Genomic DNA, 25,750 nt, shown 5'->3' on the forward strand with positions numbered 1-25,750 from the left:
CAACAAACAGCTTCATTTTGATTGACAGGATACTATTTTCATGTTCCTTCCCAGCTATGTGTATAAATCATTTTCTGTATCTAAGAAGCAGTAAGAATGGAAAATAAGGTGTTTAAGACAGAACAATAAAATTTCACTGCTGGATGAGCAGTGTACAGCTTGAGTGTACACCATTAATTCCTGTGTCAATCGCCGGAATAAAAGCATGCTGAAGGTTTGATCCCACTGCACGCTGACATTTATAAGACATGTCTCTAAAAACACAGGTCTAACATAGTATAAGAATAAAATACAATCAGGATGCCTGATTATATACATTGCAGACTACAAAATCCACTGAATTAATCTCAATGAAACAAAATGGGCCTTTATTCTCTTAGTAGAAGAAAATGATCTTTTAGTATTTTATTTATAGTAGAGTTTCACTCTGATAGAAGAGTATTTTTAGAATGGCAAAAGGTACACCAAGCTTGTAGTCCCACCTGAAGCAGCAATTTGACGGTATCAGTTTAAAATTAACCAGTGGTTACTGACCAGAACTTAAATGACTGCTAGTTCCTACAGGACAGGATGAATGATAGATCACTTTTTAATTACTATTTCTCTCTGGAAATCTGCCTAATAAAGTCCTTCATGATTTCAAGTAATCCACCCACAGCTTCTTCACTATGGACTTCAGAGTCCATAACTGCTCTACAGTTTTTGTAATTGTGGTCAGCCGTGATTCTATATTAAAGTTAAAATTTTTAAAAGGTTTAGAACAAAAAAGTGCCCCCCCTCTTTTTTTTTGTCTAGATTGAGTGTCCCCTATAGATCAGCACAGAATAATTGAGAGTTGAAGAAATTTCGCATTAAATATAAAATCTTATCTAAATATGGATATGTAGCCTAAATATAAGTATTTGTCTGTGTAGATTTGGGCTGTGGTATATAAGTATATGTATTTTTGACAAAATGTTTTTGGGTAATTGTTTAAATGAAAATTATGAAAAAGTACTACAAATTCATCAGTTCATATTGCAAGATAAGAATAAAAAGGATCTTGCTTATGAAGAACTCAAGAGACACCTTCATAAAAGTTTTAATTTAGAATCCGACTGCTTGTCTTCTGCTATTAAAAAAGTAAAACCTTTGCAAATAACATTAGCATGATTCAGAAGCAGTACCAGCAAACTCAATTTTGAAATTGGAGATGATAACAACTATTACACGTTTCCTTCCATGGTGTTACCAAAAGAATCATCCAAATAGAAGCTGTCCAGTTGAGCTATTGTTTTGAATATATTTGTGAACATTTCAGTATTTTGTATGCACACAAAACAAACAAATAATACCTAGCTTAATTAGGTCACCACTGGTGAATAAAATGGTAACAAGAAATACCTTCAGAAAAATGTTTGTTGCCTATCACTGGTCTCATGAAAAACTTTTAGGAAGTGAATTCTATCTCCAAACACAATATATTTGAATTGATCACTATGGCAAGAATAAGCACACACTGCTGACCAAATATGCTTTTACTAGGATATCCAGAACATTGATTTGACATCTTATAATTTCACTTTCAACATAAAATCTAATGAAATTTGATGATTTATTTGAGTTTACGACAAACATTCCAAACCCAACAAAGACAGGAACAATCACTTACTTCTCAGATTTCCCATCCCAGGTGTCAGGCTCATTCTGGGAGGCAACGTACTGTGATATGGTGGAGTAGTGCTGAATAAGATATCATTTGGCAAGGCCTGGTCTAGCATTGAACTTCGAGAGCTAGCATATGAGGATCCTCTTCGATTGCTACAGATACTTTCATCAGACAGGGTTCGGTAAAGTGTCCTCCGTGGAGAAAGGTTTCCATAAAATGAAAACTAAACATCAAAATAAAAAGATTTTTTAAAAACTCACATATTATAGTTAAAATAATTCACACAGTCATATCCCATCACCAGTTCTTGGTAGTATTTTTCTAGGCAGGCATTCTGGAATTCTTGAGCTTTGTTCCACTGTACCAGATCTACTGGAGCCTCAAAAGAGTTACTGAACTAGATTTTCATACATCCTCGTCGTATTTAGGAATGTATCACCATACATTTATCAGAAACCGTATAGTTTCATTAATTCTGAAATGTTAAATGAAACCTCCATAGTCTTATGACAGCAGTGTTTTTCAGAAATACATACAAGGTTACCCACTCTGGCAACATTTATTCAAGACTATACACAGAAGCGTTTGATTTTAATTTGAAATGACTATGCTTTACTGTAAAATATTCTGAACTCGTATATGGTGCAGTTATCCACTGGATGACAAAAGTGACTGGAGATGTGGGCTCTTCTCCCAGTATCATGAAACAGCCTTGGAAAAGAGGAGAGAGTTCAATGAAAACTGTTTACACATTTCAAAAAATAGCTATACTAAACCAAGATGTTACTGTATTGTAAAACTGGGTCATTCTACTTCTTAAGTCATTTGTCAGCACTGCAAATAGTTCACATCACTTCACATCTACAGTATCAGTAATTCCCTTAATTATTTTAACTGGCTTATTCTGCCCAGAACAATTTAATGTCCTGTCCTGTTTTCGTTGTAATTAATTATGAGTTGTACACTTTCTATACAGAATGTATGCTTAAAAGCAGTAGCTTTTTCAAACAGTAAATATAACATAACATTTAAAGGTATTTACATTGTTATACTTCTGACAAAACTTGCTCAGTTATAAATGGTTTTAAAAGGAATACACTCAGTCATGCCACAAGATGAAGTCTTTACAGAATGCTTAAATATACTCCATAGTCCTAGTTCAGGAAAGCATCTACCTTGATGGCAATACACAACATGCTCAATTGTTTGAAGGCTTAATTATGTCCCAGAAAAAATTGAGGGAAATACTCAGATTTTAATCTAGGAAAGCATCAAAATATTTGTAATGGGTTCACCACCTGTTTCACCTCAACACAGAAGTGTGAGAAAGTAACACACACAAAAAACCCCCCACCTCTGGGCTGAGATAAAGAGTTCAGATAAAGAGCTTTAATGAGAAAAATGAGATAAGCATGCAGATAAGAAAATTTGCAGAATGCCTATCTGCAGAAACAGTGCAGCAAAATCTAGAAAGCAGAAGTAAGCAGAAGCCAGCAAGCTAACCCCTCCTCCTGCCATCCTGTGCCAAATCAAGCAGAACACACTGACACAAATCCAGAAACCAAAAGCAACAAGCAGAACAGGAAACCTCTCATGTTACAATCTGAAGTTCAAGACCCATGATACTTTGCTCCAGCCAGCACTTTCATTTTGAGCTGGCATGATGGCAGCATGGTATGAATAGCAGAAGATTCAACATAACCTATCACAATACTATGTCAGTTCTAGAGATCAGCCTGAATGATATATGAGGTGTGGGAAGGATTGTCCAAAACTTAATTTTAACACACCCGTACAATGACCACAAAAGTAAACATAAGCAACATCCCTAAATGAATGGATAGAGGATGTATAGAGCAACGTTAAATGAATGGATATATGGTATCCTTCTATAAGCAGTGGTTAAAGAATTATCAGAAGATTGTGAACTTAATTATGGACCACAGAGGGCAAAAGCCTTCACTCTCCAAATTGAAGGGCCTGTGATCCTCTGTTCTGCACTCAAGATTCCCAGCAAGCAACCTGCTGCAATTCTTGGCTGTTACTCAAGACTCCTCCACCTCACACCACATCTTCTGTCTATGAAAACTACTCATTAGCTAACCAACAATGCTGAATGTCAATTATTGCAGCTTTACAGAGTTTCCTTTCAGGGTGCAACAAAAATTAAACATTACCAAGAGGGCTCATTATTCCTTGGTCTACGAAAAAGGTAAAATCAAGTCAACCTAAGAATGGGATTTGGTTCTGAGGAATCTCACCTATTCAGAAAATTCTTTCCTAGCTTTGCTGTCAAAAACAACTGACTCATCTATACCAAGATTACTACTCTCTATGAAGGCATAATCAAAGACTGGATACTACTGAGTCCTGGAATGGGAGATCCTCTGTGATCAGGGCCTACAGTCTCTCTCACTTAGGGATATTTTGTTTAGGTGTCTTGTGAGGGGAAGAGCATAGCAGAAATTTATCTCAGGATGGCTATACCTCCTCGTTCCTTGTTTCTTATTCAGGTAGACAGAAACATCAGCAGCTCTCAAAATCATCACAGAAAACCAACTACTCAATCAATCATAAATCATAAAGCCCTCTAAGACATTACTCGTGAGAATTCAAACACATATAATGCATACTTAACATAGTGCACATCTAAAAAATACATATGATCTGAATTTTAAATTCAACTCTGCACTTCCAGGATTCCCATACAGCACTTTCTTCAGACACGATGATTGTGCTGTTTAACGCATTGTATAAACATAGTGAGTTAAGAGAGCATTTAGTTAGTATCAAAGTGTGACAGTTACCTCAGGTCATTTAATTGCTCTGTGCTTTATTCCACATTAAGCACAGAATTCATAATCATGTATACTTTGGGGAGTATTAAAAGTTAATTTCTCTATCCACTTTTTGTGAACTTTTATGTATTACCAATTGTCTTCATATTATAAATACATATTTGATGCATGCTTTCCACTAGCACTGACAATTGTGGTTTTTTTGAATAGTCACCACCAACACATTAAATTGTGATTCAGACTTCAAAAAGAACTGTTGGTACTGTGCATCAAAGGGCAGGAAAAAGTGGGCTTTTATTCATGCGCCTTAATGTCATGCGATGTGGATGTATTTACGCATCCAACCTTGAAAATGTTACTTTTAATCTTTGAAATTATAATTAAGTTGCTCAACTGCAACTGCTTGTGCTCAAGCTAAGCAAAGACATATGGAATCATTGAATCATAGATAGGGGTTGGAAGGGATCTCTAACAAATACTCTATTTCATATATAATCATCTAACTGAGTACCATTTTTATATTGTTGGAAATTATATGTTGGGACTCATGATCAGTATTCATAGCATCCCCACAGAATATACTTAGCTTGCACACAATGATATTGCCTTCTCTAGCAATTTTGGGAATATCAGAAATTCATTTCTAAGATAGACAGAGATGAACATGCAAGTAGCTAACCTTTCTTCTCCCCTCCTCCACAGAGAGGCTGTCTGGCAGCATCAGCTTCAGAAAATCTTCTTTGGACAAGACTTGCTGGCTTTCAACAATGGCATTCCTCACAGAAGTTTGGAGTGGGCTTGATGTAGATACAGCATCAATATCATCATACACTCTGTCAAGAAAATTGATGTTTTTAGCAAGAGAAGCAATAGTGCTCTTGTCTCCTGATACAGCATACTCTTACTTAAATTGAACACTTTTCTCCATCATTTTATATTTATGAAACTGTTTGCAGGACCAAAGTGAAATTCTTAAATCACTGAAAAAAAAAATCAATTTTAGGAATTCTGAACAATTTAAAAAAGCATAATGCTTGTGTCTCCTAGCTTGCCTCTCTCTTCAATTCTTCATACCACATTAACATTTCCAATAGTTCATTATCAAATACTTTAACTTTTATGTCTTTACCAAATAAGGTCAATATTTTGTAGTATGATATTGTATCCAGCTTCACAATCTGACAAAATTACTATGGTCATCAAATTACAAGTATATTGGTAATTGATTATGCCACATGCCAAGTGGGTTTTGGTATCATAAATGTCATAAAGCTCTAAAGATAAAAAGCTACTTTGCTTAATTATCAGCATATAAAGATGCATTTATATCAACAAAAGACTGTCCAACAGAATTGTTATCTTTCAGCTTGCTTTCAGTGAGAAAGGAGAGAGAATTTTAACAAGTTTACTCTTTATGTGCAGTTGAAGAATTAGATTCCAAATCACACAGAACATACATTTGAAGCCAGTACTTTCTGCCAAGTGCAGCATTACCAGTGACTGTCTTCAACACAGAGGAAACAAACTTTGCTATGGTAAACCATAATTCTTAGTGAATTATATCCTATGGTGGCACAACATTCAGCAACTGACCTAATTTTGATTACCATTGCTAATTACAGATGTTATTTTATTTCAACATAATTACCCTCAGAGACATATTTCCTCCCTGTGATGGATAGAAAGCTTTGCTAGAAAGAGAAGTGAAGCAATGTTGTACAGCATGGAAAAATCTGGAAATATGTTTTGATGTATGAAGTTCTGCCATATTCAGTTAATATTCCTTAAACAGAACTACCTCTGAAGATACTTTTCTAAATTGCTGTGGTTTCAGTATAAATACCATGATTCATTATGCAGTTTTGTTTTAAGGGTTCCATTCAAAATAAAGAGAAATTGTTCCAGGAGTTAATCAATTACAAAATGCAAAATCTTGTAGAAATCAGTGAAGTTTCCACTTTAAGTGCAACTACTACTATGACTGAACAATTTAAGCAATTAAAACCTTGGGGCACACACACAAGAATCACCAGTAAAATAACAGAAAGAAACACAAATAACCAAGACAAGAAGGTAGTAATATCTGGTATTTAAAAATATGAAATTTGCATAAATATGAGCATATAAGCAATATGAGGTGCTAGATGCAAATACCTCATTTCCATTAAACAAAGATTAATCCTACATGAAATGTTGGAACATCATGTACTGCATGTCATCTTGCCAACTGAATAGCTTATGCATAAAAAGAACAGGTTATCTGAGATGATGATTTTGAAGAGAACAGGAATTTAACAGACTTTAACATGAGATTCAAACACTACTTATTACAGCTGCAGCACTTGAAAAGCATCACCTCTATCTATATATGAGATGCTGCATCTTTTCTGTTGAGTGCAAGACTTTTTCTTCCACCTGAGAACAACACATTTCTTATGAGCTATTCCTCTGTTAAGCTGTACAATTAGCTGTTTGTTAGAACTGCTCATTTTTAATAAATGTCATTTGTTAAAAAAATTTGCAGTTTTATTGATATCTGCACATTTTATAGTCTTGTAAAGAGAGAGTCAGATATATCCACACTTAATCTTTTTCTTACAGGATACTAACCACCAGTTTGTACCTACTAATTAAAAACAAAGTCAGAAAATATATCAAAGAATCACTAAAATATTATTGCAATGGCAATAAATTAAAAAAAATTATCTACCATAGGTCACCAACACATTTGTGGCCATGTCTCTCCTCTGTAACTGATTAGGTGATGTAATAGGCAATATAGTACTAAGGTTTAATACAGAAACATCAGGAACTAAGCTTTTTTTCAAGTAAATAAAGCTCCTGAAGATTTGTAGAAAAAGTCCTTAGGACATTAATAACATTGTACCTTCCCAATTGTTTCCTAGAGATTCAAAGGGGAATTTCAGGATGTCTGACATAGCCATACATTTTTGCCTACGTGCACTTTCAGAAATTTCTGTCAGTTGTCTTTATTTGACATGGGAAAAAGATGCAGCTGGTTAGAACAGAGGAGAAAAACAGTATCCTGTGCAGTCCTTCTTACTTTTTTTTTTTTTATATATACCTTTGCTACACAAAGCTAGAGAGAAAAAAAACCCAAATGTTTAAATTTAATTCTGCTTAATGCAGAATACGTAGGTTTTCGCTTTATCTATCCTATTTTAAAATTTATATTCATTGCCCTTCTTCCTCCACAAAGTTAAATATAGCTCTTACTCATGGCATTCAGAAACTTCAGATTCTTCAGGTGTAGGGCTTCCTTCAGATTTTTTCCATCCAATGACGTATTTATTCACTGCTCCTTGTCTATGGTATGGTTTTGAAACTGACCCAGGAATCTGTTGACTACTATGCTGCGACACTATGTAGACTTTGGAGGTATCTAGGGAGCCACTCTTTTTGGAGCAATGTGTTGATGGGCTTCCTGAATGGTGTGACCCACTAAAACCAAAGAAAACACACAAAAATAAAAGTTAAATCAGAAAGACTTCATTTGGTATGCAGATATTATTCTTAAAAGTTACAATTTTTTGAAGGTTAAAATCAAGGTAACAATATTGGTACAGAAATTTTCTACATACCAGTAGAGTATACATTAAAGCTCTTCGAGAAGAGAATGTGATGAGTTTCTAAAACAAGTACTGCACATAATTCAACTTGCTGAAATGCCAGTGCAAACTGATATGAATCAAAAGAATAAATTCAAGACATATACATAGAATTTGTGTATGTCATTTTAAGCAAGTATGTACATGTGTTACTAATGGCATAATTCCGTTTTCATCAAGAACTACCCAGGGAATTATCTCACATATCTTTCTAATTATAAAAATTAAATGCTTTTTAACTTCATGTTACTTTAGCCAGTTCACACCAGTTTAAGCTGTGTTTTCATGCATTATTATTGAGAAATTAACAGAAGTAAATTTCAGTTCAAACAGTCCTCTGGCTAATTTTAATAGCCTCTTATTATCAATAAGAGCACTAGTAGGCACTAATGAAACCTCTATTACTAATGAAGACTCTTAAAATGATTTAAAATTAACTAAAGCAAACACTTCCCTGAAGAATAAATTTCTTCTCATCTTGGATGTGAAGTAAGTAAAGCATTCAGAAACCAAGTGCCTTGCCTAAAACTGAATTTGGAACCTGAAGTATCAGCTCCTAACTTTTGTTGTTGGTTTACAAAAATCAAACACAGTGCTATCTTTTAATCTAAATCCCAAAGTATTAGATTAATTCACGGAGGACAAATATGGATACTTTGCTGACCATGCAGAGCCAAGTACAAGCAATGAACATGCTTTTCACTAGATAGTATTAAAATGCCTACTGTAGAATCAAGTTGAATCATTAAGGCAATGTATCAATAATTTTGATCACAGTATGTGCATTTAATCTTAAAGCTAATTTATTTTCTCTCCTCTTCTCACTCTTCCTCCCTAAGAAGTATAAACGTGATTATGAGGTTTTGCAGGAAAAAAAATTTGCTGAGCAAAATTAAAAGCCTGTTTGCCTGCAATCCTTGCAAATATGCAAATAAATTATGCAAACATGTGATGAAGAAAATAACTCAGCTATGAAAAACTGAAATCTAAAGATGAAGTAAACGGTGAAGCTCACAATGTGAAATACGTATCAGATCAACAATATGGACATTACTCAGAGGATTTTAGACTTCTATTTGTAACTAAATTTAAGAGTATCCAAATTAATTCTGTAGGTTTTAAGTAAGGGAATATTTTTGAAGTAAAGAAATGCCTGTAAAAGCCTGGGTTTAGACCATGAGTTGAATAATTGCAACAAGCAGTATATATATGCTATATAAGAAACAAAGCAAAACTAAAGCAATGACGGTAAGCTGTTCCTGCTGCAGTCACATGAAGATATTTGATAATTGATGTGCATAACTAACATAAAATAGGAGACAGAAAATCTGTATGACATAATGTTGTGCATAGCTTAAGACAGTCTTTGAGTCTGAGATACCTTTTCCCATGACAGATTTAATTCTTTAGATCTCATACCAAATGACATCATCCTGTGCATTGTACTTTATCTGTTCAGTAAACACAACACAACCTTAATGAAAAAGTGTTGCATTTATAGATCAATGACATTCCACCAGTCTGTAGGCTTGTTTCTTGGCAGTTTTAAACTGTTTATCTGCTGCAGAAGAAGTTTATTACTTAACATTTGCAAAAGGATTGTGAGTTAATGCCTCAATAGCATTAGAATTTCATCATTATAATAGATTGTGAAGAAATGCAAACTCTGACCAGAAGGAAAATATATCTAGGATTCAGTAGTAGGTATCACACACATTTGTTAATCCAACTTTCTTATGTCTATTTGAACACATCAGTATTGCAGCATCACAGATAAAAAATGAGATTTAAAAAACAATCTATGCCTGTGGGTGCTATATAGGTGATGCCATTTTTTAAATCCAACTGCAAAATTATTCATCGCTCCAATGCAATCTGAAGGATATGTAAGAAAATCTTAAATAAAAGAGTTGGGTCATGTAAAATAAGTCTGACATTTCCATACAGCAAAAGCATTTGGCACACAAATTAGAGATGATTAATTGAAAATATTGCTATTGTCAGAGTGCAATTTGGAAATCCTAACATTGTTGAGATGACAACTAACAATTACTGCTTTGGAAATGCCTAGGTAACTCACTAAAATCTATTTTAATTTATTTTTTTAAATTTAATCCATATAATGTTTATTCCATAATAGTGACTAGCAGATTACTTAATGGCTGCCTGGCACTTTAAGTATGACAGCTGACACGAAAGTGTTGAGAATGCATATACTAGCCATTACAAATCTGTTTCAGCTCATTATGATGAAGTTCTAGAAAAGCAGACCAGTTTTCTAGTGCTTTAGAAGGCTCAAGATATGAAATTAAATCTTAACATAAAGTAGAGTATATCTGGATTATTACAGGGGTAGGGAAAGATCAATGTGAAAGGACTTGCCTAGTTTTCACAACAGTCTATACGTTCTTCTACAACTTGTATGAGAAAAATATAGAACTCAGAGTAAGCACACAAGATGAATTCACTCATATCAAGCACATAAAATGAGAATATAAGATATTATTTGGTTATTTTCCTGTACTCATTGACATTGCAAAGATGAATCAGAGAGAAAGAACAATTTCCTTCTGTGTTTTACATAATAAAAATCTTAATACACAGACCAAAGCTTCGACTTCAAATTCACAACAAAATAGACATTGGGAGATGGAGGCAACCAGTTGTAAATGTGTACTTTCAAAGTTTGCTTTATAACAGAAGTACCATGCACACATTCCATTGGTAGCAAAAGGAGCAGAAAACCAATCAGAAATTAAGTTCAACAAACAAATTTGTAAAGCATACATCATCACAATGATGTAAATTAAGGGGAATGGTACATAATGCAGTTCTACTACACGAAAAAATTGTCCATCACTATCTGTAATAATTGTCCATTGCAATTTCTCTGATTTCCCATAGCATTAACCCCCAGGCACTTTGTTGCAGTTTCCTAAAAAAATCTTCACATCTGCTCAGGGATGTTTTCCAACTTTAAAAACCTAAGCAATATGCACAAGGTCACATATAAAGTCTCCACCAGATCTGGGAGTAGGGAATAGGTAAGCTTTTTAGACAGACTGATCAAAAGTTGCCTGAAAATTGCTCATACAGGTCTCTAAAAACAGCAAAAAGTCAAAGTCAGTTAAGTGCACTTCTGAATAACAACAACAAAAAAGTTCTCCATATGTTAGTCTATAACCCATAATCTTTTATTTTTAATAGCCACATACCTGGAATGAGATGAGATTTCACTTAGGTCTCCCATACTGCCTTCAGCTGTATGACTGGTAGACATAGCAGAAGCATAGCTATGAACAGCATAGATTTTAGCTGGATCATCATCTGGTCCAGGAGTCTCAGAAGACTCAGTCCACTGCTCAGGATGACAATGTACTCCAGACCTGCTGCCAGCAAGGTGCAAAGGGGCCAGAAGGGGAGCAGGCATGCACGGAGCTGTATCTATTCCACTGTCAGTAGAAGCCCCCTTTATATATGTTAATCCAAGCAGCTCAGGATCCATCAGATCTCCAGAACCAAAGTGTTTTTCATCACTGTTGCTGGAGGTATTACTGGATAGAGTGTTGCTGCTTGAGTGGCTTGAACAGCTTTTGTCTCCAATCTTAACAAGAAAACAAGCAAAAAAATACCCTCCTCAGGTTAAATATTTATTTTAATATAAATTACTGGAGTTGTGCCACTCAAAGACCATTTCATTATTTTTTACAGCATGCTATAATTGCAAATTATGAAAAGAGCTAATTACACCCTCCATTTCTATGAAATTAATTGCATATTAAAGGTTGATGTCACTGCAAATAAGAAGGCTCTAGTTCCATCTTCTGTGGCAAATTTTAAGATCACACTTGAATTTTCTGATTATAGGACCTGCCTAACATTCACAACATTCAGTTTCTGAACAGTTAAAATAAGTATTTGTTAAAGCTAGAAGCACTTGTAATTATTTGTTTAAAAAAGTTTCTACAGCAAATCTCAAAAACATCAAACACTGGATTATCATTGGCTTTTTCTCAGTGTGTGTGAAACATGCAGCTTATTGGATCAAATCCATTTGGATGTGTGGCTAGTTAAATTGAATCCAGTTGCAATGTGTGTGTACCAGATGAAAGTAACTGAAGTCATGGAACCCTAAGCTAAGCATGTCAGTTAATTATGTCTGGCATTTGTGTCAATAAAATTGGGGGGGGGTGTGTGTGAATTTCTTTTTAAAGTGATTTTACAGAGTTGGATTAATTTATCTACTTGACAGAATAACCAGAATAAGGGCACATGGGACATCTATTAGGTACAAAATAAATGCAAGTGTGACTATTTTAGATATCATCCTCCTAGCAGATGCATATAAACAGCTGTTGCTCACAAAGTAAAGAAGTTAGACAAGGCAGCCTTTCCAGAAATGATAGTTCTATTCCACATGGAAATTAACAGTTTTCAAAATCTGAGGAGAGCTAAAGAGAGCTACCTTTACAAGGTTCCTGTGGCCTTAAAAGCAATGGAATAATTGATAAAAACACAATGAGCAGTTTCTCCAAGGAGAGAGACTCGGAGAAAGGTGTCTGGATAAAAGAGATGTCACTTCTTACTGTAAATGTAAATTGGAACCAAAGTGGAACGATACAAGGGGGAAAAGTTCCAAGGCATCAAGTGAGTCTCAGGAGATGTATTGCATATATGAATCTTCTCAAAAAATTAGGCATCTTCCTGATGCTGCAGGTAGCAGAGAATCTGAACAGCAGCTTAATATAGATAACCTTGAAGTTCACTGTGGCCATAGCTTAGGATCATTTTACACATTTCCTTGTGCAAGAGAAATTATTGCATGAAAGCTCAGCATGGCTCTAATTGTTACATGTTGTTAAAGACTGTATTGTGGAGCAAGATTTGAAACAAAACCAAATAAAATCAAAACCAGTAGGAATATATTTATTCCAGGAGAACAAAGGCAGCTTGAAGATAGCCAGTGAAGCTCATTTCCCACTCCCTTCTTCCCCCGAGTTAAAACTGATAAAAGAGACAGCAAATAATAAATAGTCTAATTTTGTTTGCATTATCTTTATAATAATGCTGGTTCTTTTTACAATATTGTTCTTTTGCACCTGAACTACACAGACACACATGCAGGCACACACAAATAAAAGCCCATTATGAAATTTTCTGGGCTGATTGCTGCCATCCCAAAAAAGCGTGAGAGTGGCCACTAGCATAAAATTCTAAGTTAAGCAAACTCATCGCTTCACTTTGGTATTGGTACTCTGTACTCATTATTATACACACTGTGGCTCCCTGTCACCTTTGGCTTAAGGTAAAAGAAAGTATTGTTGTCTTCATGTGCACAATTCTACAGCATGATTCTGCTTATGATAGTTTGGGTTTTTTGAATCAAACTCGAGTCTTCTAAGATATAAATGTACATGAGAAGCTAGACTCATATTCTTACCAATATTTCTTACCACAAATAGTGTACATATTCCTACTATATATAGCAGGATTTTCCATATAACAAACATGAAAAAAAAAAAAATCCCACATGTCAGTAGAGTACTTTCCAGTCACTTGGTCACTGAGGATTTTGCCATTACTGAAGAGAAGCCACTAAACTAGGCTGCCTAGAAATCTGGGCAGCATTCTCAACAGAGAAAGTACAATTTTATAGAGCTTACTACATGAGTATTTTGCACAACATGAAAAATTGTATGGTGAGTAATTTTTTTTAAATATGAAATACAGATTAAGCAAGTCAGTACAAATGAAGATGTAAATGCACAACTGAGTATAGACTACACTAGTTTTATCTCTTTAATACTCCAGACACAAGCATTCTTGCAGTTCTTAGTTTAAAAACACAGATTAAACATACCCAAATCTGGGTCAACATACTCTTTGCCTCTCAAAACACACAGTTCTCTTCATAAATTATTAAAATGTATTTTTAAGATGTATTTCTTTAAGCCCATGGTGTTGCTTTGGTTTTCATATTTTTAGAGTTTTGAATGACTTTAAAGTAAAGACTTACATGTGCAAGTTTGTTTGGTGACTCCTTGCCACTACCCTCTTTCTGTAAAGCCCGGTCTTTGTAGGAGCTCAGGACTTTGGTCGATGGTGTATGCCACTTGGTTTCTGCCATAAATAATTGTGTTTTAATTTCTGAATGCTAAAAAGATGAGTATACCACACAACAAAAAAATGCACACGGCTTAGCATCAGGTTTCAAGCCTGTACACTCTTTGGAATCAAAGATGTGTATCTTTACAGCATTTCCTAAGATCTAATTTTTCAGTGATAATTACACAAAGCTCAAACAGCTTTTCATCATTCATGAGGCTTTCTGAAGTTCAGGAGTTTGTTCCATGTACTATCTCAATATCCCACACTACATTCTGTTAGACTGTCTGCAACAGTCCCCACTTTCAATGTTATATTGCATGCTTTTTGTGTATCAAACCTCTGCATTTTGGCACTGCATTGCAAAGAATATTTATTTTTAAGATACAGTAGGTTTTATTACCAGAATGTCTAGATCCTTCCAAAGGTTCCTCTCGTTCTCTGCCTCCTTCACACTCCAGTGAGCCTGACCCTTGGTGGTGTTCATGAAGCAAAGGGGACTGACACCTTATAATGTAAGCAGAAAATTAAGAAATTAAGCTTTTTTTTTTCCCCCCCCACACCCCACCCCCCCCAGGAAACTAGTTACATGATAAAGCAACACTTTTTACTCTCCAAAGCAAATATTCTGTAAGTGATATGTTTAGAGAATCATCATCTCCTCCCACCAAGCAAGTACACTAACATTTCCAAACACTGCATGCAAAGATTTACACACTTTCTTTTCCAACAGCACACTATTATATCTTAAGTATGAACAGGCCAAAAAGACATTGAACTTTAAATAAAGAAATGCACTGAGGCGATATATCCAAAGGTGTTTATGCTGGAGAAGTGTGGTAATATATGTTTAACCACTTTATGAACTAAACCCCACATAAAGCAGCTCTTTGTGAGGTTTTCACACTTGGAACACGTAAGGCTAGTGCCAGATCCACTGTATTGCATTGTATTGCAAAAGTTAAATTATTTGACAAAGCAACACACTGAAACCAAGGTTGCTAGTAGAAATAGCTGTGCTGGAAAAATTACACAAGATGCACTTTCATGCGTTTACTGGCAAAAAAGATGCTATAGTTTTATTTAATTATTGGCATCTATTCACCTGCCAGAGATTTCACTGAGTATTCTGCAATTCCTTGAGGAATATCCAAGATATTGCACATATAGCTCTTACAGGGAATATCTTATCCACAGTTGTGCCAAAGCAATATTAAGCTTACAGACAAGGAATTGAGCCGATGTTTTTAATATTCATACATTTTTTTCCTGAAAAGTAGCTTCTGAAAGCCATGTGACAAGTCTAGAATGCTTTTATATTGCACTATGTGGATACTGCCATACATTTTACAGCAAAAGAGTGTTTTCAGCAGCTATATTTATATAAGAAAGATATATGTTTAAAGTATTTTAGAACAGATATATCACATAATATTCTTATTACAATGACAGTACATTGGTGTGCTTTTTTTTCCATACACAGGTAACTTCTGAAACTTCAGCACCAAGAGATTAACAGGGATCTGAAACAATCATCTATGTACTTGTAGTGTGGTGGGCTGAAATTCCCCTCCCATATTAACAACTCCAGACTAGCTCAGTTCAGAAGCAAATGAAGCTGTATTTACAGGCAAAACTACAGTCTACAATGAAATGCAATGAATATGTATCAATACACACTATTCACAACATTTACAAATATGTACAGTTAACAGAAAAACACAACAATGCCCCCTGGCCCCAGAGGGGCCCTGCCTCTTTTCCCTTCCCCCCATCCCCAGAGCTAGCAGGCAAAGGGGAAGAAAGCCAAGAAGCAGAGAGGTTGCTAAACTTAGCTTTTCAAGGTCAGTATGCCAGTATGTTATCTGCAAAGCCAAGCGCTGAAATAAAACGCAGACTGCCCAGCAGAGAAACATCAGACAGACTGACAGACTGCCTGTACTTTGTTTTGAGTACTGACTCTTAAACAGTGCTCTCTCTCCAATGGAAATGTTTAGAATAATCATTATTTCTCTTTCTTACACCCAATAGTGATTTATTTACATTCTTTTACCTTTCTGCTTGAACTCTGTGAGAAGAAATTAAAGGTATAGCCTTAAAATCATCACAGTACTGCAATAGTCTTTGGGAGAAGAGACCTCTGAAAAAGCAGTATTTTTTTTGAGCAGAGATGCTAGCGACTGGATGCTATCAGAATAAGCAGAGTAGGATATAAAACCTTTGAAAATAGAAAGATAATTTTTTAACCAAATACTCTGCCACTGAAGCAAAAGGAGAAAATACTATTTTATTCCAGTTCTGAATTACTAGATGATTTTAGTCTGTTTTCTGGGAAAGCAAACCTAAGAACCATTTCCTATTTACTTGAATTGTAAAATAACAATTTGGTCCTAAAGAGTTAAAGCAGTTTGGCTTTAAAATGCACCATTTAGGACGAGAAAATGTACATCTTAAAATACACTATTGGAGTTTGAAAATAAATCTATGATATAGAACTTCCATAATCAGAAAGATGTATGGGAGCTATAGCAAGGTTTAAAATACACAAACAAGCAAATATCACCAATACCCATCATATCCAACTTGCTGTCTCCACTGGCTGCTCCCACTGGGTCCTGGGTCACTTGAGGAGGACTGGTTGCTTGGAGAACTTCTGCAATGTTGACTATAGTCATTAACAGTGTACTGAGTTATTTGTGGGGTTTCAGATTTGAATTGGGCTGTGCTTCTTTTAAAAAAATATATTCATTTTTATGAATAATGTAGATGCAGCATGTACACCTAATTGTGTTCATGTTCGGAATTTACAGTTTTATCTTTCATAAAACTTGAACAAGTATATTATTTATTATATGTTTTAAAAGGCACAAAAAAGGAGACATTAAATGCCAAATCATCTTTTTCTTTACATCTAGCTTTACTTCAGAACAAGTGGGATTACTCAGAAGTCAGAGTAGCTGAATTACTTCTCTAAACTTTCGTGTGGGAAGCTCTCATGATGGATCAGAGATTACTTGCTTTTCAAGTACTCCAATTTTCAATATAGTAATTAGTAACTTCAAAGAAGTAATAGGAACATTTTTTTTTTTTATTATTAATTCTTTAACATAGAAGAGCAATAAGAAAGCATTTTCATTATTTTTTTACTTATAAACTTTTGAGCCTCACATTTTGACAATGTGTCTAATTCTTCTTCTTGGATTTCCACACAGTTGAAACACAGTGCTCAAATTTGGGTTTTGGTCACCCTCCTATCCCTCGCTTTTGTGTATATCAGTCCATAACTATAATACAGACTCCCTCAATGATACCACCTTGAATTCCTTTGATTTCCCTTTTTTTTTTTTTTTTTTTTTTAATATTTTATTTTATTGTGGTTTTGGTGGTCTTTTTGTGGTTTTGTGTTTGTGGGATTTTAATTTTTCTTTAATTGTGGTTTTATGTTTTGTTTTGGTTTTGTTGTAGCTCTGGGGAGAGGTAAAAAGAGGTAGTTCAGGATTTATGCACTTTCCCAAGGACATGACGTTCAATAAGCAACTTCACTCTTCAGATGGAAAACTTTAAAGACAGAATATTTTATTTAACAGCCAAACACATCCGAAATACGTCAATTAGCGTAGTGCCTAGTTTTTCAGCATGCCTTTCTGACGTGTACTGACAGAACCGGGCTTCTCTCAATCGACTGAAATAGTCTATGGCCTATAGTTGCATGTTCTTGCTTCTTTTCACAAAGAACCTCATATTTCTTGTAGAGCTTAAGATAATGAGCACTAAGGTATGGATAAATTAAGATTCCATGGGTTTCCAGTGTTCAGACTGATATTTAGGGCACTGTCCTCAAAACCGGGACATTGGTTTGTACTGTCCCCAGCTGAAGAATGTCTAGATCCCAGGCCTCTCATTTCTGGACAAATGTCTAACCACAGTAATCTAATCAGTGAATGTTTAACACAGTTCCTTTACAGAAGAATCATAGCCTCCTCTTCTCAGGAATGGATTCCAGACTCTAAGTGAAAGGATGCACTCGCCTACAAGCGTAACTCAAGGGCTCAAGGACACAGTGTGGAAAAAAAGAAGAGCAAGTCTTAGGATTCAATGTTGGGAACTCACTATGAGTGGTTGTCACAGAACAAGGCATTTTGTAAAGACAGGAGTAGAGCTCAAGGATATCCTTGCATTTCTGAGTGACTGATTGGAAGAAAAAAAAAATGGATCATTTTCTCAAAATGCTTAACTCTCTTCAGAAACTGTATACTGGAGCATAGTTGCCCAGCTCCCAGCTTTTAATTTCACATCAGAAACTAGACACCTTACAGTTACAAGACAGAGCAGATGAATTGTTGCTCCTTATCTTTTCCTATATCTAGCCCATATTTTCTGTTGCTGCTGCTTCCTTTTATATCTAACCCAAACCATTTTATCACTGACTTCAATGTTAGCTTGTTTGCAGGTCAGTTGCTATAATCTCCCTGTTTTAACAACATGCTTCTCCCTGGCTGCACTATTCAATTTGTCTAAATTGATACTGGGTTTCTGACCCTCTTAAATCTCTTTGCCATTTTCCTAGCCTGAGTATACATTTTCACTCTTGCAAGACAACTTATAAGTACTAATCAATCTCAATCTCACTTCAAACTCTTTTGATTTAAGCCCATCTCTCTGCCAAGCCATCAACTATGTCTTGTCCCATGTGGAAAGACCTTGTCAATTAGTTACCTTTTACAGAATCACAGAAACATTCAGATGGAAGAGACCCTCAGGATCACCAAGTCCAACCGATAACCCTACTCTACAAGGTTCACCCTGAAACCATATCCCCAAATACCACATCCAAACAACCTTTAAACACATCCAGGGTTGGTGACTCAACCACCTCCCTGGGCAGCACATTCCAATGCCTGACCACTCTTTCTGTGAAAAAAAATTTCCTAATGTCCAGTCTAAACCTACTCAGTCTCAGCTTGAGGCCATTCCCTCTTGTTCTATCACTAATTGCCTGGGAGAAGAGACCAGCACCAGCATCTCTGCAATGTCCTTTCAGGGAGGTCTCCCCTCAGCCTCCTCTTTTTCAAACCAAACAGCTCCAGCTCCTTCAGTCACTCTTCGTAAGATTTATTCTCCAGGCCCTTCCCCAGTTTCATTGCCCTCCTCTGCACTCACTCCAGCACCTCCACATCTCTCCTGTACTGACTGCCCAAAACTGAACACAATACTTAAGGTGCAGCTCCACCAGCACTGAGTCCAAGGGGACAATCACCTCCCTGCTCCTGCTGGACACAGCATTTCTAATACAAGCCAGGATGCCACTGGCTTTCTTGGCCACCTGGGCACACTGCTTGCTCATAGTCAGTTGCCAATCGATTAGAACCCCCAGGTCCCTTTCTGCCAGACAGCTTTCCACCCACACTTCCCCAAGCCTGTAGCACTGCTTGGGATTGTTGTGATGCAAGTGCAGGACCTGGATTTGGCTTTGTTGAAGCTCATCCCATTAATGTTGGCCCATTGATCCAATCGATCCAAGTCCCTTTGTAGACCCTCCCTACCCCCATACACATCAACACTTCCACCCAACTTGGTGTCATTTGCAAACTTACTGATGACACACTCTACGTCTTCATGAAGGCCATCAATAAAGATGTTACATAGAAGTGGTCCCAACATTGAGCCCTGAGGAACACCACTTGTGACCGGCTGCCAGTTGGATTTAACTCCATTGACTACCACTCCTTGGGCCCTTTCACCCAGCCAGTGCTTTATCCAGCAGAGCCTGTGCTCATCCAAGCCATGAGCAGACAGTTTGTCCATGAGAATTCTGTGGGGAATGGTGTCAAAGGCTTTTCAAAAGTCTAAGTAGACAATATCCACAGCCTTTCCCTCATCCAGTAGTCACGTCATATCATAGAAGGAGATCAGGTTGGTCAGGCAGGACCCTTCCTAAACCCATGCTGACTGGGCCTGATCCCCTGGTTATTCTCTATATGGTGTGTCATGGTGCTTGAGATCATCTGCTCCATGACCTTGCCTGGTACCAAGGTCAGACTGACAGGTCGATAGTTTCCTGGATCCTCCTTTCTTCCTTTCTTGTGGATGGGGGTTACGTTTGCTACCCTCCAGTCCATTGGGATCTCCCCAGTTAGACAGGACTTCAGGTAAATGATGGAAAGTGGCTTGGCAAGCACAGCTGCCAACTCCCTCAGCACCCTTGGGTTTAGCCCATCCGGCCCCACAGACTCGTGTGCATCTAAGTGGTGTAGCAGATTGATGACCACTTACTCATTTATTGTGGTGACCTCATTCTGATTCTCCTGACTCCTAGTACATAAGGCTGGATATCCAGGGAACTGTACTAAAGACCAAGGCAAAGCAGGCATTGAGCACCTCAGCCTTCTCCTCATCCTTAGTCATTATGTTTTCCTCTGCATCCCATAAAGGATGGAGATTTTCCCTAGGCCTCCTTTTGTTGTTAAAGAATTTACAGAAACATTTTTTATTATCCTTAATGGCTGTAGCTAGGTTGAGCTCTAGCTATGCTCTGGCTCTCCTAATTTTCTCCCTGCATAGCTTCACTACATCTTTGTAGTCCTGATGACCGACCTGTCCTGCCTCCGTCTTAGTATTTTTTCGTATGCTTCACTGAGTGTTATAGGAGAAGCAAAACTTAAGTTTGTGAAGTTTTTTAGAAATGAGTGTTGTGTCAGAAAACTGTCATTTTTTTTTCTCTGTATAGGCATGCAGTACGCTTAATAAAGCTCCATAAATCCCGAAGTATTTCTAGACATTTGATAGATCGTTGCCTTTTGCTAGATGTTACTGAGAATTTCAGTAACAAGGCATTAGGAAAAGTTAAGTCCTGTAATGGTATATACATGCTTACAGAAATGCACCTCTCCTTTTTTTCAAGGAGTGAGGAGGAACACAGGGCAGAAGGAGAATATACATGATCAAATGGTCACAGCTAGGAGTCTGCCTTTCCCAGACCAGGGCATAGATCATATTTTCAAATATGTACTACTACTACCCATATATGTTTCAAACAATGTAAAAAGTCACTAATTATTTTCTATTAAATAAGGGATACAGTATAGCAATAGTAGTATTCTTATGATTTCATCTGGAACTTGTAAAAGCTATTTAAGATTAGTATTTTACATTTTTGTATCAATTAGATATTTTTAACATGTAGTATTTATTTCCTTGGAAATAATTACATTATTCAATGGGAAAAGGACATAAGCAGAAATAATTGCAAACAATAAAGGACAGAGAGTTCTGCTCAAGATATATGGTTTCCCTAAATAATTCAAAGGTCAAATGTATTTACAAATCTGCAATTTAATTTTATGGTTTTTAACTTATAAAGAATGGTGATTAATTTAGAAGAGAGATAACATTTAAGGATACTGTCCCAACATCTAAGAGGTGTTACACATTCAAATCATAAGCTGTGTTTTCTTTAATTAAAAGCAAAGCAAAGCATAAGGACTGGTAATGAGTTACAGAACCCTTTGAAACTATGCCAATAGCCTGGTAATGAGATTAAATAATTCATTATTAAAGGGATGAGTTAATTTTATTTACACTCATTATTTGCTTCAATAGGCTACCCAAAGGTAGGGGACAGGATATTGTTTAGATCAAAAAGTTACAAGGCACTTTCCCACTTCATTGATTTCAGACTAAACAGAAAGGTCAGTTGTCCTCCACAGCAGGAACCTCAGCGCTGTGTACTTCCATCACAAACAAAAGTCACTTGTTTCAAGTAGAGAGAATTGGGCTCAGTGAATGCTCTCTAATACAGCCTCAAAATTAAAATTACTGTCAAAATAAGGTTTAAAAATTAAGTATATCCAAGCTCTAGAAAGCAGAGTCATCTAAATTAGGGCACATTGAGGAAACGACAGGCATTAAACAGAGTATATTACCTTGCACCATCTGGCAGTTTTCTATCAAAAGAAGTGCTGCGAGGAATGGCTGTCTGAGCCTGCTGGAGAAGCTGCTGGCACTGCAGTCTGTCAGATGTTCCTAGGATTGGAGAGGCACGAGAGAGAGGCTGCCCAGCGGGAGTCGGCACCCGATGCCAAGTGGTATTCCTTCTGAAAGGGGTTTTATACTCACATGGGGTGCCTTCACTGTCAAGTTTGTATTCCACCATGGGTATACGACAAAGTTCTGAACAACCCCTGTGGAAAATAACAATGAGAATCAATCACACTGTTGAGAACAGAAAAAGAAATCTTGCATTCTGCAGTCAGAAGTACATACACAATTTTCTTCTGGATGCCCGAAGGTGTTCATACAACCCTCTGAATGTTTCAAAACTGTCATGCCAATAATTTCAAAAGAAAAGATTTGCTCTCATGCTCAAAGGTTTTTGACCTCTCTCCCTTTAAAAAGGAGAAAATACTATGCTTTTATAAAGTATTCTCCAGCTTGTATTTTACCTATTAAAAAATGGTAGAAACAAGGCATTCAGAAGTCAGAAAGCATCAATTTCTAAAACATCTGTAGTTTGTTTAGATTTCATAAATACTAGTAATTTCTTAGTGCAAAAATGTACATAGCCAAAAATAACATGACAGGTTTGTTGCTTTGAAGCAAATTACGTTTTTCTTAGTAGTACTAAGAACTCCTTTAGAATCCCACCTTGTCCACACCAAGTGACAGAGCATATATATTCTGATGAAAATGATTAAGTGGCATCTAAATGTTTTTCTATTAGTTTTCAAAGTGTACTTTCTAATGTCTCTCTTCCTATGGGTCCCTCTGCCTGGAAGAGAAATGAAGAAGTGGAAGGAGGAGACAAATCTGCCTTACAATCTCTGCTTGAAGCTTACAATGTGGCTGAACACTAACAGTATTTCCAGGAGTTTAAACTCAGAATAATGTATTGACAGTGTTCCCCAAAATATCAGTTTGCCTAATGACAAAAGTTAGTTGATGGAAGCTTCACACCCATTTTAAGCCAGCACTGGTTATGATTACAGGCATTATATTCTCACATATCTTCATTATTTATCTGATAAGCAGTGTGTACTAAATTAACATCTATAAAGAAAACATCGTAAGTAATTCTAATGCAATAAATTAAGTACAAAATAGTGAAAATTTGCTTCTGTCTCATTTATTGCTCTGTCCCTTGAGCTGACTCTTGATGGACCTTTGCTTCTGTTGAACACTCAGCAAACTTCCAATTGTGTTAAAATTACCTAGAAAAACTGTAATAAAGAGTGTGTAAAGTGTTTAATCTTAATCCTGAAAAATGTTCTGATGCAAATGGCTTAACACAAATGTGCAGTTCAAATAAATTGTATAGATTCTTATACACTAAATTACTGTGCCCCGAAGTTCCTGAACTAAACTGCAAACCAATGTTTTGTTTTTTTTTTTTATTGTCAGTGTTCTGGAAAGAGTGTTTTTTTAAAAAAAGGTATTATAAGAATGCTAACTACATGATTCAAGGTTGACGAAGAGAGATACATGTGCATCTGTAGCAGTTACATTCCAGGTATTCTGTACATGTCCAGTCTGATCCAGGCAGACACTTTAGGCACAGAGTTTTGTGGCAGTAAATAAGCAGACTGTTTATCCTGTAGCACTCAATCTCTGTCCCTGATGGCACTCAAACACATGAAAAAGGTAAAAAAAGAATTATAAAATATAAAGGATAAAGTACTAAGAATGGGGATTAGTAGCCAGTGTAGGACAGAAAACAGCACGAAGATGAGCTGAAAAGGGGTCACTACGGTGCTATGGAACTCAGTAGAGAACTCATAAAATTCCTGTTTTTTTCAAGGTTATTCCTTGATCAGAAATATCAGCATTGAATGCACTGTTAAAATTCAACATGTGTAAACTCTGCTGACAAATCACAGCTGGACATGCTGAAAGCATCAGAGAATTTCACAATAATGATTTTCTGATTTTAGCTTCCCTGTGGAGCTACAGAGAAACCAGTATTATAAAATTAATAATTAATTTCAGAAGGTCAGTCTGATCTAAAATGGCACAGTTATTCAGACCACCACTTCAAAGTACCTCAATTCATGCAGCCATCTTTTAAAATTGTTTTGTACTTCTGAAAATCATAAATCATGTGTTGGGCTCTTATAACAATGAGCACCATGGAAAGGCTGAGTTAAAAAGCACTGCATAAAAAGAGCAAACATTTCTACAATTGAAGCATACATAGAATATATTTCTCCAGTGCAATATTCAACTGATCAGATCTCAAGACCATTCTTCTCTTCATGAAGTTCCCTGTCTCATTCACTATCTGCAACAAGTGAAAAAAACATATAGAAGACAACAATTTCCAGTCATGCAACTTTGTTTCATTTTTTCAGACCAGGTCCACCTTATGTGAACATAGTAAGATCTTAAAAGAAAATAATAACCTAAGATTGATTATCCAATTTAGAACTTTCATAAAGCTTTATATACAAAGAGAACTAAGAAAGCACAGATGACATAGTGAGGTTTATTTTTCATGTGGCCACATATACATGTTTCAACATGATTTGATATTGATATCCTTCTCTCTAAATTGGAGATGGATTCAATGGATGGATTGTTTTATGGACAACAAATTGGCTGGATGGTTGCATCCAGGGAGTAGTGGTCAATGCTTTGGCTTCCAGATGAAAATCAGTGGCATCTCCCAGGGTCCATGCTGGGAACACTGCCTTTTACTATCTTCATCAGCGACATAAACGAGAATAAATGCACTCTCAGCAAGTCTGCAGATGACACCAAGCTGACTGCTGCCACTGACATACCAGAGGGATGGCATATCATGCAGGGGGACCTGAACAAGATTTAAGAAGTGGACCTGTGTGAACCTCATGAGGTTCAACAAGGCCAAGTGCAAGGTTCTGCACCTGGGTCAGGGGAATCCTCATTATCAATACAGGCTGGGGGATGATGGGATTAAGAGCAACCCTGTGGAAAAAGACTTCGGGTGCTGGTGGGTGACAAGCTGGACATGCAGCCCAGAAAGTCAACTGCATGCATCAAAAGAAGTGTGGCCCACAGGTCAAGTGGGGTGGTTCAGCTGCTCTACTCCACTCTGATAAGGCTTCATGGGGAGTACTGTGTCTGGTTCTGGAGTCTTCAGCACAAGAAACAAATGGACCTGTTGAAACGTGCCCAGAGGAGAGCCACAAAACTGATCAGAGGGTGGAAACACCTCTGCTATGAAACAGGCTGCGAGAGCTGGGGTTGTTAAGCCTGGAGAAGGCTCTGAGAAGAGTTTAGAGTAGCTCCAGTACCTGAAAGGGGCATATAAGAAAGATGTAGAAAATCCTTTAAGCAGGGCCCATTGCAACAGGACAAGGGGTAAGGATTATAAAGTAAAAGAGAGTAGATTTACAATAGACAGAATCACAGAATCCCAGAGTGTTAGGGGCTTGGAAGAGACCTTGAGAGATCATTTAGTCCAACTCTCCTGCCAGAGCAGGATCACCTATGCCAGGTCACACAGGAACTCATCCAGGAGGGTCTTCAATATCTCCAGAGAGGGAGACTCCACAGTCCCTTTTCCCCTTCACTGTTCTCCAGCAGGTCAGTCCCCA

The 25,750-nt window shown here is 36.6% G+C and overlaps 1 protein-coding gene across 2 annotated transcripts in view; it reads right to left on the bottom strand.

Annotated features, from left to right (window-relative positions):
* Positions 1-25,750, bottom strand: part of SIPA1L2 (signal induced proliferation associated 1 like 2) — an 88,306-nt gene that overhangs the window by 17,754 nt on the left and 44,802 nt on the right. For both annotated transcript variants that reach the window (XM_054394664.1, XM_054394657.1), the window contains exons 9-16: positions 22,103-22,360; positions 16,750-16,833; positions 14,584-14,687; positions 14,092-14,195; positions 11,291-11,679; positions 7,684-7,908; positions 5,126-5,279; positions 1,652-1,871 (exon numbers count right to left, since the gene is read on the bottom strand). In XM_054394664.1, coding sequence (XP_054250639.1) covers positions 1,652-1,871; positions 5,126-5,279; positions 7,684-7,908; positions 11,291-11,679; positions 14,092-14,195; positions 14,584-14,687; positions 16,750-16,833; positions 22,103-22,360 — 1,538 coding nt within the window. The remainder of the gene's footprint in view (positions 1-1,651; positions 1,872-5,125; positions 5,280-7,683; positions 7,909-11,290; positions 11,680-14,091; positions 14,196-14,583; positions 14,688-16,749; positions 16,834-22,102; positions 22,361-25,750) is intronic.

This window comes from Indicator indicator, chromosome 2 (genome assembly GCF_027791375.1).
Source record: "Indicator indicator isolate 239-I01 chromosome 2, UM_Iind_1.1, whole genome shotgun sequence".
Classification (NCBI taxonomy): Eukaryota; Metazoa; Chordata; class Aves; order Piciformes; family Indicatoridae; genus Indicator; species Indicator indicator.